The following is a 14,205-nucleotide window of genomic DNA, read 5'->3' as shown; positions in this document are numbered from 1 at the left end:
AAAGAGCCAGTCTAGAAAAAAATTAATTTTGAAATGTTAGGTGAGAGAAAAAAATATATGTTAGCGGTGTGTGTGTGTGTGTGTGTTGTTTCTCCCTTATGCAAAATTTTAAACATGTTTTTAAATTAGCAGAATAGCATGATTCTATCATGCTAAATTGGAGGAGAAAAGTTATTAGTAAGACTTTTTAGATAAGCACAGAATTTTCTATAATCTTCTTTTATATATATACTGAAACTACTATATCTTGAGCTGCCCAGTGTCTTCTGTGCCAGAAATGCTGTATTAGGCAGTTGTATGGTATCATATTTCAAGTTATGCTTTCATCTTTTTAGTAGTAAGAATTATACTTGAAAAACCTTACACCTGTTACTTGACCCTGAGTTTTATAGTTCTGTGTGACTATTGGCAGCCCCAGGGATTTGGAACTCACAGCTTGAAAGAGATAGCCCTGAGATAGTTAAGGATATGATACAAGAATGTTTGATGATCCAGGGGTATACAAGTTCATTTGTAAATTTAGGCTACCAGGACTGTGCTAAAATGGGATGGTGAGTATTCAGTTATTACCAAAAGATAACTTATGATTCCACTTTGAAAGAATTAAAGCAAGATTACTGCTAATTTTTGACTATTGTTAACCTTGAATTGGTTATATGTGGCCTGTCAGTTTGTTATTCAATCACCTTCTTAAATCATAATTTATTAAAAATTGCCTCTCCCTTATCCCTTATTTTTTTTTATTTTGTGAGCTAACATATGTACAAAGAGTATATGGTATATGTAATATCTAGTCAAGAGTTTTTAAAACAATAGTCAAATGAATGCATAACACCACTATTCCTAAGAAATAGAACATTAATTATTTCTGAAAACTATTCCAGTGCCCATCCAAAACATGTCTAGTGTTCTCAGACAGACTTAACCAACATCCTGGATTTTATGAAATCATTTATTAATGTCTGCATTCCTAAATAGTTTTGCTTACTTCAGCCTGATTTTAACTTTATACAAATAAAAAATACATTTGGTATATTCATTTATTGGAAGATTTTTTAAATTCATAGTTGTAAATTTCAGAGATTCATCCCTATTGAAGTATGTGAGAGTTTTCTCATTTTCATTGCTCTTTAGAAGTTGAATAGGCCCCCGTTTCACATAGACCCTGTACTGTTGAAAAACTTGGATTTTTTCTGTTGTTGTTTGCTGTATCCTTCACAGACAGTATATACGCCAGGAGTTTTTATCCAGGAAAGGTATTGCTGCTTCACAAGTCTGTGCATTTTTCATTTAGCTTGGTATTGTCAAATTATTTTCCAAAGTAGTTTTGTCAACTGATGATATTTACTCTCACAGCTAATGAGTGTTCCTTTTGCTCCACAACCTCAATGGCACTTTGTCATACCATACTTTGGTCAATATTCTGGGTAAAAAATGTGTCATGATTTAATATATGCATTTCTATGATTTATAATGAATTTGAATGTTTTTGAAGATGATGAGTCATTTATGTTTACTTTGTTTTTTTCCTGTCTTTAACCTATCCTTTTGTCTGTCTCTTGGATTATCTCTTTTTTTATTGATTCATAGGAGTTCTGTTTTTAATCCCCAGAATACTAAACCTTTGTTAATTTAACCCATTATGTCCCATCATCAAATGTAGAACACCTATGAAAAACAAATTGAGCAATAAACATACCACTTATGGTCACTTTGAAAATAAATATTATGTCTTTAGAGTTCTCTTCTTTTGAGAAAAGTAATGGGTGAATGACTATAGCATTTGAAAATATAGATTTCATGGAAAAAATATATGTGTATATAAATATATATATATAATATATAAGGTATAAATTATAATTTCTAAACAATTTTAATGCACCACTGTCAATATAGTTAAAATATTCAGAGAATCAAAAACATAGAGCTTAATGGGTTAAATATGTTGTAAAGATCATCTTCTGGTTCTCTATTCTTTCTGTGGTGTTCTTTTTATAGCATATGGTGCGGGGGTGCTAGGGATCAGACTCAGGGCCTTATGCAAGCTAAGCATATGCTCTATCACTGAGCTACCCCCAGTCCCTTTTGAAGAGTTTTAATTCTCTTCAATTCATTGTAGTCTGAAGTTCTAACCCATTTCTAGAGATGTCACTCTCCTGAAGTCAACATCTGTAATCTGAAGTAGGTTAGGTTTTTTGTAAATTGAAGCTTCTGTGGTGCAAGAATATTCATTAAGACAAAAATAGGGGCTGGGGACGTGGCCCAAGCGGTAGCGTGCTCGCCTGCCAGGCGTGCAGCCTGGGTTCCATCCTCAGCACCACATACAAACAATGATGTTGTGTCCGCCGAAAGCTAAAAAATAAATATTAAAAAATTCTCTCTCTCTCTTAAAAAGAAAAGATAAAGAATACTGTCATGAATATGAAAATTATGTGTAAAAATAAATTATTAGAATGAGAAAATAAATCATGACAATTAAACATTTAAAAACTGCCAAATGCCATAAATATACTAATTTAAAATATAATATTTCTGTTAACTGCTTTATATGTCTTTATGTTATCTATTACCATTTTTTTTTTACTGTATACAGTCTGATTACATTTGTAAGACAGAAATTTTGTATAGCTTTGAGAGATGGACTACAAGAGGACCAAGATTTAACTCAAATAGTTAAATTATGTTTTAGTAATGATTGTTTACATGTAGGAAACATACCTTCTCACAAAGATTAACTTCTAGTTGTCTTTCAGGTTTGTGTCTTATAAACTCAGACATGCTGATAAATTCTGTTTTCTATAATTTTTTTTAATCAAAACATAATTTTTCTTTTTCTTTCTTTCTTTGGCTTGGTATGTTTTTAATTGTTAATTGTTAAACTGACAGAAGTGAACTTCTGTTTTGACCAGTCATGGAGAAGCAGAGCCTCTTCCTAATTTGTTTTGTGTTGATGACGATTGGAAGGGTTTTTCTACACACAAGTTTTTGGCTGGGTTTCAGACCTTGTTTCTCCTTCAGTGTTCAGAAGCTTCCCACGTGAGCTCTGTGGGACTCATCATGATACAGTCCTTGTACCTTAAGTCGTGACTCCAGACGAGTCAGTACAGAAGGGTACAAGGTATTCCTGGAGCTTATTATCCCTAGGGCTCTGCCAGTTACTTCACTACATCAAAGTGACGTTAAATCACATAGATCCTCAAAACTCAGAGTTAAGACATCCCCACCTCAAATTCTGCTTAGGCAAACCTGAAAAATGCTTCCTCACAGCTGCAGTAATGGCAACCAACACACTGTGGAGGGGAAGTCAGAGCAGAAAATGACCGAGTTTTTGACCAGTTGCAGCTATAACATCTTGCTTCTTAGAAGCCCTCAATGAACACATCCCCAAGTCCCTGGAGAAGCCTATGCAAATGACAGACTCTGCTCCCTCTGAAGCCCTGAAGCACTGCTGTCTTTGTTTGTTTTCTGTACATTCTCTTCATTTTTACTTTCTGTCTTTCCGGAAAGGCCTCTCTTAACCCCATCTTCTCTGTTAATTTATTTCTCCAGTGTCTGTTTTTTGCTTTAATTTTTCTGCCCTGTAAGTACACCTTTCTTTAACTTCATTGATTCCTATCACTTTAGCTGCCCTTATGTGGAGATGATGCCAGAATTTCAATATTTAGCTCTGATGTGTCTCCCAAACTCCAGCAACCCCCTTTTTTTTTTTTTTTTTTGGTGGTGACCAGACATCTCCTAATACACATTCTTCCTTAGATACCTCAGCTATGTCCAAAAGGAAAGCTTTTCTGTTTTCTCCAGGTCTCTCCTCTCTGCCTCCTTTTCTGTTCCTTTCTCAGTTCCCGCCATTTCCATTCTCCCTGCCACTTCCATCTGTCTTGGTTATCTGTGTTGATTCACCATTCTCCATTTTTCTGTGGATTCTACCTTATGTTTCGCTCATACCTGCCTTTCCCCCTCACCTCTTTCCCCCCATTTCAGGCTTCAAGGGACAAACTGCTGTGGGATATGGACAAGAAGAGTGAGGACCAGTTCAATTGGTTTTCTCAAATACTAGTGTAAACCCAAAGTTTAGCTAGATTTTCACTTTGCCCACCACCCCCAAATTCAGAATTCCTTCAAGTACCATTTCCTCCTATACATTGTTCTTACATCAGTCATAACCCTTATCAAATTTGAACTAACCATTTGTCAACATAACAAGACAATGCTTATAAATTTGAAGTGGAAAAGGAATCTATATGCTTATTTTGGTGAAAAACAGTGCCTGACATATAATAGGCACTGAATAAATAGATGATGAATTCATTCCTTCAAAATTGTTTTTTGCTGCTATTTTTTGTTTTCAAATACAGGTTGTGAGCACCCTTAATTTGAAAATCCCAAACTCAAAATACTTCAAAATCCAAAACTTTTTGAGTGCTGACCTGATGTTCAGAAAGTTTTGGGTTTGGGGGCATTTCACATCTCACATTTTCAAATTAGGGATGTTTAAGGTTTATGTAAATACTCTAAAATCCGAAACAAACAAACAAACAAACAAACCTCTGACATCTGAAATACTTCTAGTCCCAAGCATTTAAGACAAGGGATATTCAGTCTCTACGGATATGTCTGTTTATACCTTCCTGTATATTCTAGAGCCTGTAGTTGACTAATGGCAGTATTTGACGTCAAACACAATTTAATCTTTCAAGGTGACTTAGTGCTTCCAATAAATAAGGAATAAATAGTCTTTACTTCGGTGAGGACAAGCAAGGGCTGCCAGGTCTTGTTAGCTCTGGTTCAAAGTCTCCCATTCAAGTTCAGAGAATTGTTGGTCTTGGGATATTTTATTTTAAATTTCCTCTTGCAGGAACATCATTCCCATTTTAGCCTGCTTGTGACATCAGTGGTTAACCGCAGGTGCACGAGGAAGTTGGCACTTGGAGCTGGCAGAGATTCATTTCTTCCTCAGCTGACGCCCCAGCAGATCTCATCTCCAATTTCACTGGATGCTTTCTGTCTTGTGAATACCTTTTAAGTGTATCTCTTCTCTCATTTCTTCTACTTCTTTTTTAGAAAAAGAGCAAAAACTAATGGTCTTTTTTTATCTGTTATTTTTCTAAACTTTTAAAATTGTAGTTCAAATTCATTGTTATGTGTAGTGTGATATTATGGGAAAAGCATTATACTTTAGGTTTACAAATTGCCATTCTGTCAATGCCTAAAGTGTAATTAGAGACCAGTGAGTTAACCCACCTCTGCTCCATTTGCCTAAGCTTGGAAATGCGGTTGAGCCTTATTGGACTCCTCTGGGTAGCAGATAAATGATAAAGACTCCTTTGAAAAGTTTTATGCAGTATTTTTTTTTAATATTGAGAAATGTTCAGACCATCTTTAAAGGGAAAAAAACATACAGATTATCTGGTTTTGACTTAACACTCTAATATACACTAAACATATTTATACTTTTCACATACCTTATGCATATTTCTCTTAAACTGTTATATAGTTATAAAACTGAAACATTTACAAAATATGATAGATCCTAATTATACCACCAACAAATTATCTGCAAATTAACAAGATCAGAGTAATGATGTTTTCTTTTTCCTTCTGAACGTAAATCAGTGCATCAGAGTGTGTCATTGATTGCTGTCATTGATCATGTGATGATTCCTTTGCTCTGAAGTCTCATGTCTGTTTAAGCTACCAAGAACACTTAGTGTATGTAATGGGGTTCATCATTCAGTACTCCCACTCTCCATTTATATCTCTATTCCTTCCTCTTTATTGATTGGCAAAGTATAAAACCTTGCCACATTGTGCCAATATCTTGATCTTAAATAAGTATTTTAATATATTTGAGAATCTAAATGCCAAATATGCATTCTATTTAAATGGTGATAAAAAATGAATAATCACCTGAAAAGTTTCATGTAACTAACTGGTTGAAACAAAAAACCAAAAAAAATGCCTTTGTGACCACAGCTAATTGTCATTATACATTAGAATCTATTTTGAGAAACATGAACCCTTAATGTTATATGATGTGTTATATATAACCCAACATATATAAACACAAGAGCATATGTAACAGATGTCAGATGACAGCTCTGATTTGTTCATCATTCTTTTTATATTAATATAAAATGATGTAAGGAAAAATTTATTAAGTGTTTGAAAATCACAACTGTTCATTCTTTCATTCTTAAATATATAATCTTTCATAATATCCTAAGGAAATTTTGGTCCTTAAGTTAATTAGGTATTCTAGGAAAATGGAATAAATTTCATATTTGTATGCATATTAGAGAAATTGACACTCTAGAATATAATTTATCTAAATTTGTTGCCTGAGATATGTGAGTGTCCGAATGTGTGCATTCTAAGGAAGCTTTTTCTGTTTCTGACTGAGTATTCACACCAGCAGTACACTACATTAATGGAAGGGGGGATAATTCTAAATTGATTACATTAGCAAAAAGATATTTTCAGAATTGAATAAACTCCTTAGTTTTAAAAATAATATACTTATCTTAAGCATCTTTTGTTTTTTATGTTTTATGCCATAAGGTGTTTTCAGGACACCTATACTTAATAGAAGTATAATGTCTAAAAAAATATCTTTGAATTGCATGTTATGAATACAATCTAAAATGAGCTTGGAACATAGAATCTCAATTTTCCAGTGATCAACTCAGAGATTACCTTTTACTTATTGATTTGGCATTTTGCAGAATACTGATTTTTAAATTGGCCTTTTATTTTTTTATTGATTAATATTCACTGACCCCTTATGAGATTTTTTTCATAAGGAAAATAAATGAAGGCAAAAGTATTCTAGGGATTAGAGGTCTATTAGGGAATGGTGACTTCAGTATAATATTAAATTCCATGTAAATTTTCTCATTTTCTTCCTGTTTTTTTTTCTTATCATTCTTGTTGTACCCATATTCCACCACCTTGCCACCATTTATTTTTTAGAGGATACACGTTTGAGGTCAGTGGTGAAGGGAGTTGTGCTTTCAGGCTTGTTGGTCTTAATTTGAGAACTGTAGAATAAAGGGTCCAGTAAAACCTGTGGTGAAGAGTATCCCATATTAATGTTACCCCCATCCGTATCTTATAACTTGGCAGATAAAGATGCAACAGTCAGATTTCTCAACTACTAATTAAAATGTGATAACAAATAAATGGAAATAATTGAGTGGGTTTCTTCCATATAATTCTCAGAAATGTGTCCTTTTCAAGTCTACAATTTTGAACAAAATGTAAGATTTCTCCCCTATGTGATACAAGTACATGGTAATGGAATCCTGCATGCACCACTGCATAGATTTTGTATTATTTGTGCTGAGAGAAGGAAACAGATGATTATGTTCTAATGCTGAGTGGTGTGATTCAAACCAATGATAAGTGAAAAAATTGCACAGCAGCTGAAGAACAAGTGTGACTCCCATCAATTATCCCTGACAGATGGGAGAGCGTGCCAAGGCAGACCTCTAGAATTACTGTTTCCATCCAGGCAGGGTGTGCTCAAGTAGTTTTTAATGTGTAGGTTTGGGTGCTGTTGTATTCTCCATAGGAGACAGGATCTTTAGTTATCGAAACTCTTATAAAGCCCAACTTCCTAATGGATGACACACATTGAATTATTTGGTTTTGTTAAAAGCAAAATACCGGAGAGGCTGCTAATCCCCCCGGTGGCCTACTTTGGTTATCCTCACTGGGACATCTTTCTCTTCTTGTTAAAAGTGTCTTTCTTTCTGGTCTGTTGCTACCAAGTGTTGGGAAGCTTGTTTGGCTGCTGAGGAATTTAGCTTCCACTTTCCAGGCACTGGAACAATGTGCTCATTGGTGGATTAAGTAAACCATGACCTCAACCTTCTAATCCTCCCCATCACAAGTCTCATGGTCTCTAACCGGCCCAAGTCCTTTGAATTACTGTCCTACTTTTGCTTCCATTTCTGAATCTAAATGCTGTCATCGCTTCCCCTTTTCTCCCCTTGAGACTTACAGGAATTGTTTGCTTTTCTGTGCTTTATTTTGGTTTCATTCCTCATTTACTTCCTTTCTTGACTTTCATCCCAAAGGTTATTATTTATCATCGTCCTTCGTTGTTGTTATGACCATGTTATCTACTACGGCTGCCACCCTGTTTTCCTCTGCTTGCTTTTGGTTGTCTGCCTGGGTCTGGCCCTTTTACTTTCTTGTTTGAAGCTTTGCTGATCCCTCCCTCCTCTCCTTTTTCTGCCAGCGTGCACATGACTTTTGTGCCAAAAAAAAAAAAAGTAGCTTAGGAGAAAGTTCATATTCCGTGTTAGAGTGGAACTTTCCCCATGGCATTATTTTTGTAACTAAGTACTAAATGAGTAGTGTGGAATCCATTTGGTTCTCTTATATCTAGGTGAAGGAGAAAGTCCTGTAGTCAAGTGAGAGGAGGCAGGTTGGTATATTATAATGATTCTGGGTCCACAGTAAAAGGCAGAAATATAAACCAGAACAGCCAGGAAGCTGTGAAGTCAGGAAACTTTGATGTAGGAGAAGGGGGAAGTTTTTTAAAAAATTGTAGATGAGATTTAAAGTTGTGATTTTCAACACAAAGCATATGATGTAGTGATTAGCATTGGCTTTTAGTTTACAGTACATTGATTTGAATGAAACTGAATTCTCATGATATATTGTTTTCTTCTCATTTGATTTTTTTTCTGTTTTTGTAACCAAAATGTCCCTTGAGGCACTTAAATACATACCTGTGATTGGCAATTTATGATTTATATTTCTTAAGTGAATTTAAAATGCATAGTTATATGTGATTCAAGTTCAGATCTGTAAGAAGCAGAATGAAGAGGAAACATGTTTCTATAATCTCTGATAAGAAAAGGAGCAAGCATATCATAGTGAAAAACAACATTGGCTCTGGAGTCAGACTGATATGAATTATACACCCAGTACTGCTTCTTGGTGGCCTTGGGAAAAGTTTTTGACTTTTCTAAGCCTCAGAGTCCTCTTGTTCCAATGGAGGGACAGTAACTAGTAGACAACAAAAACTCAGAACTTCTTAGCAACATCACCATTATCATCATCACCCAAGGTGTTAGGGGAATCAGTTTTCAGAATCTACTGCACAGCATGGTTTTAAATTCCAAAATTGCTAAAAGTATAGATTTTAAATATTTTCACCATAAAACATAAGTATATGAAATAATGAATATGTTAATTTTCTTGATTTAATCACTCCATAATATATACATATTTCAAAACATCTCCTTGTTCCCATAATTATATACAGTTATTTTTTTTGTCAAAGGAAACTAAATATAATTGTAGTAAAGGAAAAGGCAAAAAAGTTTTGAATGTCTGTAGCTGTTATCAGATATTGTAGCATGCAGTTTCACTTTTACTGTGTCCTTCAGTCCTTAACATCTCCTTGTGAGGCATGTGGTTTTTGGAAGAGAAACAGGTTCAGAGAATTTACAAAAGGACTGCAATGGGAACTCAAAATGAATTGATTCTAACATCTACGTTTAATTCCATAGCAGCCAAGTGAACCAAGCTCTGCAAAAACAAAACAAACAAAAAAAATCTGCATTTGAAATACCTGTTTTTAAATTAAATTTTTACTCTGATTTCTCTTTTTTAGGATGGTGAATTAAAAGTGTTTTTTAAATTATTATTATTATTATTATTATTTAAAATTCAGTAATCCAATAAGTTTATCTTTCACAGGCAATTCTGAAAAATAAAATGTAGTCAGAATGTTAGACAGTTTCTGGGGCATGCCAGTTATATTCTGCCTTTGACTTGGAGCATGTGTCTAATTTCTAACCTTGTTATAAAGGTACGGTTCAGTTGTGTCCCCAAGGGTCAGCAGACAGCTGGCCCAGGAATGGCTGTCATAGGGTGGTGGCTCCCTCCCTCCCAAGCATTAGCCTTCCAGCTCTAATTGAGTGCCTTTACCTCTGCCCTCCACTGCAGCCTCACCCACTGGCTTCCAATCCGGATAGTTTTGCTGTGGCTGAGGAGTCCCCTGGTTAGGAGGAATGAGGGTGGTTGTTGAGGGGAGATAAGCAGAACAGAGAAAACCTCCCCCTGGGGAGAATAAATGTCTGGCAAATTCAAGATAACCAGAATGATCGTCTTGCCTGGCTAGGGAATTGTCCCCAAAGGCAAGTACAGAAGTGTTCTGAGTCATGATAGCATCATTGGAAGAAGGCAAGGCTCTTAGCCAGGTTCTGGAAAGGCCTAGATCTTTATAAATGGTTGTTCATTGTGTTAACCACTAATCTTTTGTGGAAAGGGAGCAGTAAAATTACAAAGGCAGAAATGTATGCACAAAGGGCAAGGGCCACAGCTCATGGTGAGTCTGATGTTTCTTAATTAATCTTCTTACTCTGTAGTCATACAGAAGCTTAGGTTTTGTTTGTTTGGGTTTTTTTTTTATAGTTGACTTAAGGAGTTAAAAAAACTACTTTATAAAGGCCTATATTGGGATTTATAGCTGCAATAGGACCAATTTTGTGAACTCAGACACAAAGCTTGTGCCTGAAGTCATTTGAGGAAGTCTGAAGCATCTTGACAGTGAAATATCAGCATAGTGAGACTCAAGGGATAAAAAAAAAATTTGTGTGAACATGTTGACTCTGCAATTTGAAGACAGATACATCTTGCATAAGATAAGGGTTCAAGGTGAAACTTCTTAATGCTGATGAGAAAGCAGAAAGACATTCTGTTTTTCAGGCAACAGAATAAACTTGATCTCTGCAGGAATGTCACGATGAAAGCAGATAAATCTAGATTGGATTTTTGGTCACCAAGTGCTCTTGCCTTAAACTTCCTGAAACAGATCTTCAACTATTCATTTGAACCATTTGAGAAATTTTTTCTCTTAAAACTAAATTTTTGAAATTTTGAAGGAACTCTAAATATTTAAGAATTCTTAAGGTATAATGCTAGAAATTTATATGCAACATTACATTCTAAATATAAATGCATTTTTGTTTTTGTTTTTAATTTTTTTAGTCCTCAATGCACCTTTGTTTTATTTATTTACATGCAGTGCTGAGAATCAAACCCAGTGCCACACACATGCTAGGCAAGTGCTCTGCCACTGAGCCCCAGCTCCAGCCCTATTTATTGTTCTTGATTGAACTATATTCATTAAAAAGTTTTAAAGTATAAGTCATAAAGTAACTAAATGTGTTTTTCTATACAAAATTAGGCATTAGAGCTTAGTTAGGCATTACTAGAAATTATTCTTATTTTTATGGGAGATTTGGGCTTGATTTATATCACTCTTTATAGAAATAGCATTTAAAATTCAGGTGAACATCATTTATATCATGTCCTAAAATCTTGAGGAATAGGTTAAAAGTGTTGTCTGTTTGGAAGGACCCAGTAATGGGTTATTAATTCAGTGGTATTGTTTGAAGTGCTGTGCCATCTCTGACAGCTCCTGCAAGTGACAAAGACCTGAGACTGCATATCAAGAGCTCCTACTTTGTCTGAAATGGTTTTGCCCTTAGTGGTGTCATTTAAAGTGTGAATGAAGAGTAGAGCACCACTTGTGTTGGAGATGTTTATGTCAATAAAGAGAAAAGAGCTCAGAAATTTTCACTTAAGATTCCAAGATTCACATTAAAACTGTGATTCAAGAGTTGAAAAATTTCAATTGAAGGTGTTATCTAATGCAGATGATTTAATTAATTCTCTTAACTTCAGTGTAACAGAAAGGACAAGATTTTATAACCTCAATCCCTTAGCATAGTCTCTAGCATCATGTTATTTTGCTTCTAGTTACTTATGTTTTTCTGTGTGTGTTATATAGTTATTATTATTAAACAGAAATTTCCAGCATGCTTTTTCACTTAGATTTATTTCATATACATTTTCTAATGTGCTTTACAGTCTTTCCTTTTCATCAAAGCTTACTATTCAACTAAGTGAATTCATAACAATTTAATAGTCTACTATCAATGGACATTAACATGAGTTCTCAGTTTTGAATTTATTATTAAAATGGTGATGAACATCTTTTACATATACCTTTATCGGTATTTTGCATTTGTTCTGTTATGATACACTGACTTTCCTCATGTTCCAGGTGAGAGAACCATACTGACAAAGAAGCTAAGTGTTAACCAGTCCTGGACAGGTGCAATGCATTGTCATATCTGCCTGGGGTTACAGTGGGGAGTCTCAGGCATCATGAGTATGGACATCTTAGCCATCAGCACTGTCCAGGCTTCTACTTCTTTACCATTGGTCAGGGCTGACACTCTTAATGGGGTATTGTAGTCTGTATCTTGAATGTACCCCCAAAGGTTCATGTGGTGGAACACTTGGTAGGTAACACCAGCCTATGGTGGGACCTTTAAGAGGTGGAGCCTAATCAGGGGAAGTTAGGTCATTGGGGTGTGCCCTTGAAGGAGATATAGGACCCTGGACCCTTCTTATCTCTCCTTGCTTCCCAGCTGCCGTGAGGTGAGTAGGCCTCTGTTGCCATCCACTCCCTGGCTGTGAAGTGTCCCCCAAAAGCTCCAGTGTTAGTATAGAAGGTGAAGTGACAAAATTTTATGAGAGCCGTAACCTCATTAGTAAATTAAGCCATTTGATGGATTAATAATTTGAATGGGTTACTGGGTGGTAGCTATAGGTAGGTGGGGCATTAATGGGGGAAGTAGGTCCCTGGGGGAAACCCTTGGGGATTATGTGTTTTTTCTCTGGCTCATCATGTTCACTGCTTCCTGGCTATCATGAGCTGTGCAGCTTTCTTCTACCATGCCCTGTGCCATGATGTTCTGCCTCACCTCAAACTCAGAGCAATGGAGCCAGCCAACCACAGATCAAACCTCTGAGCCATGAGCTAAAATACATTTTTCCTCCTCTAACTTGCTCAGATATTTTGGTCACAACAACAAAAAGCTTACTAACACATCTAGCATGATTCACTGTGCTGCCACAGGCCCAAAGCAACAGGGTCAACCAACCATGGACTGAAACCCCTGAAACCCTGAGCCAAAAAATATTTCCTCCTTTTTAAATTGATTTTATCAGATATTTTGTCACTGTAATGGAAAGCTGACTAACACAATAGGGTTTTATTTAATCTTGAAAAATGGAGCAACACTTTGTGGCTTTGAGCATTTAACTCAGGTCAAGCCTTCCCTTCCTTGCAGCTGGCCACCTCCTCGCCATGACTTTTTTTTTTTTTTTTGGAGACTTTTCTCTCTTGGTTTCAAGCCTAATTAGGTAGTAAAAAATGTTTTATCTTATTCAGTACTTTGTTTGTGGCTAATGGAGAGATTTTCCTCTAAAATTCAATTCACCATACTGAACTGAAGTTACTAAATACTTTCTCAAAAGGTTTATATTATACTATTAGTAACATATGACAGTATTAATTTTTCTGTATGACATTAGCATTGATTGTTGTCATTTTAAATGGTTCTTTCCCTCTAATTTAATGGTTGAAGATGATACTTTATTATATACATTTCTATATCTCATTATATGCAAGTTGATATCACTCATTCCCAGAGAATAAGGGAGTAGATAGAATGGACCTCCCTGAACAGACACATCAGAAATGTACATGCATACAAGGGGTTTGTTCTTTGATTTGAAACCATTTTTCTATAACTCATATGTGTGAACCTGTTGCTGGTACTTGGGTCAAGGTACAGAATTGGAGAATCAAGACTGTAGTAGAACTGACTTTCTTCTTACCCATCCCCATAAGTCAGTTCCTGAAAGGGATAAGGGCAGGTTTTGCAGAAGGACACACTCACTAGGTTGCAGGAGCCCTTGTGGTTTCTTCAAGACACCTCATAGACATCAAGCCTGGAAAAGCAACTTTTTTTTTTTCTTCTTACTTTTCTTTTCTGGAAGTAGAAGTGATTTTCTTTCAATTGTTGTGATCTCTTTCTAGGAAGAATATAAAAAAGGAGAGGGAGAGAGAAGGAGGAAATAAGAGAATGAAATTTTGCGGTGGATCATGCAGCAGAGTATCATGATGTCTAGGACATCACTGCAGGGCAGCTGATTACTTGTAGTATAATTAGGTATAGGCTTACTTTTCCCTCCCTGCCGCCCCCCCCCTTGCCCTTCCCTTTTTATTTTTCCTTCTATTGTGCAATCCCTCTGAAAGACATGGAGAAATATCAAAGCCTTTGCTTTCTAACTAGTATCAGAGATAAACTGCTGACAAGCTGCATTCCA

General features: G+C 35.6%; 1 protein-coding gene across 10 annotated transcripts in view; it reads left to right on the top strand.

The window, feature by feature from the left end:
* LOC144372321 (E3 ubiquitin-protein ligase RNF217-like) overlaps positions 1-14,205 on the top strand; it is a 196,411-nt gene that overhangs the window by 28,989 nt on the left and 153,217 nt on the right. For 6 of the 10 annotated variants that reach the window (XR_013432335.1, XR_013432334.1, XR_013432336.1 and 3 more), the window contains exon 1: positions 10,196-10,345. The exons of 1 other annotated variant lie outside the window; for it this stretch is intronic. Coding sequence is in view for 5 of the 9 variants with exons in the window: in XM_078035705.1 (XP_077891831.1) it covers positions 10,316-10,345 (30 nt within the window). In the remaining 4 variants the exon portion in view is untranslated. Of the gene's footprint in view, positions 1-10,189; positions 10,346-14,205 lie in introns of those variants that run through there. 3 more of the 10 variants (XM_078035702.1, XM_078035700.1, XM_078035703.1) reach the window with 3 other exon arrangements.

Source organism: Ictidomys tridecemlineatus (genome assembly GCF_052094955.1).
Source record: "Ictidomys tridecemlineatus isolate mIctTri1 chromosome 12 unlocalized genomic scaffold, mIctTri1.hap1 SUPER_12_unloc_4, whole genome shotgun sequence".
Lineage (NCBI taxonomy): Eukaryota > Metazoa > Chordata > Mammalia > Rodentia > Sciuridae > Ictidomys > Ictidomys tridecemlineatus.
Note: the sequence above shows the minus strand (reverse complement) of the source record. Positions and strands in the feature narration are given on the sequence as shown.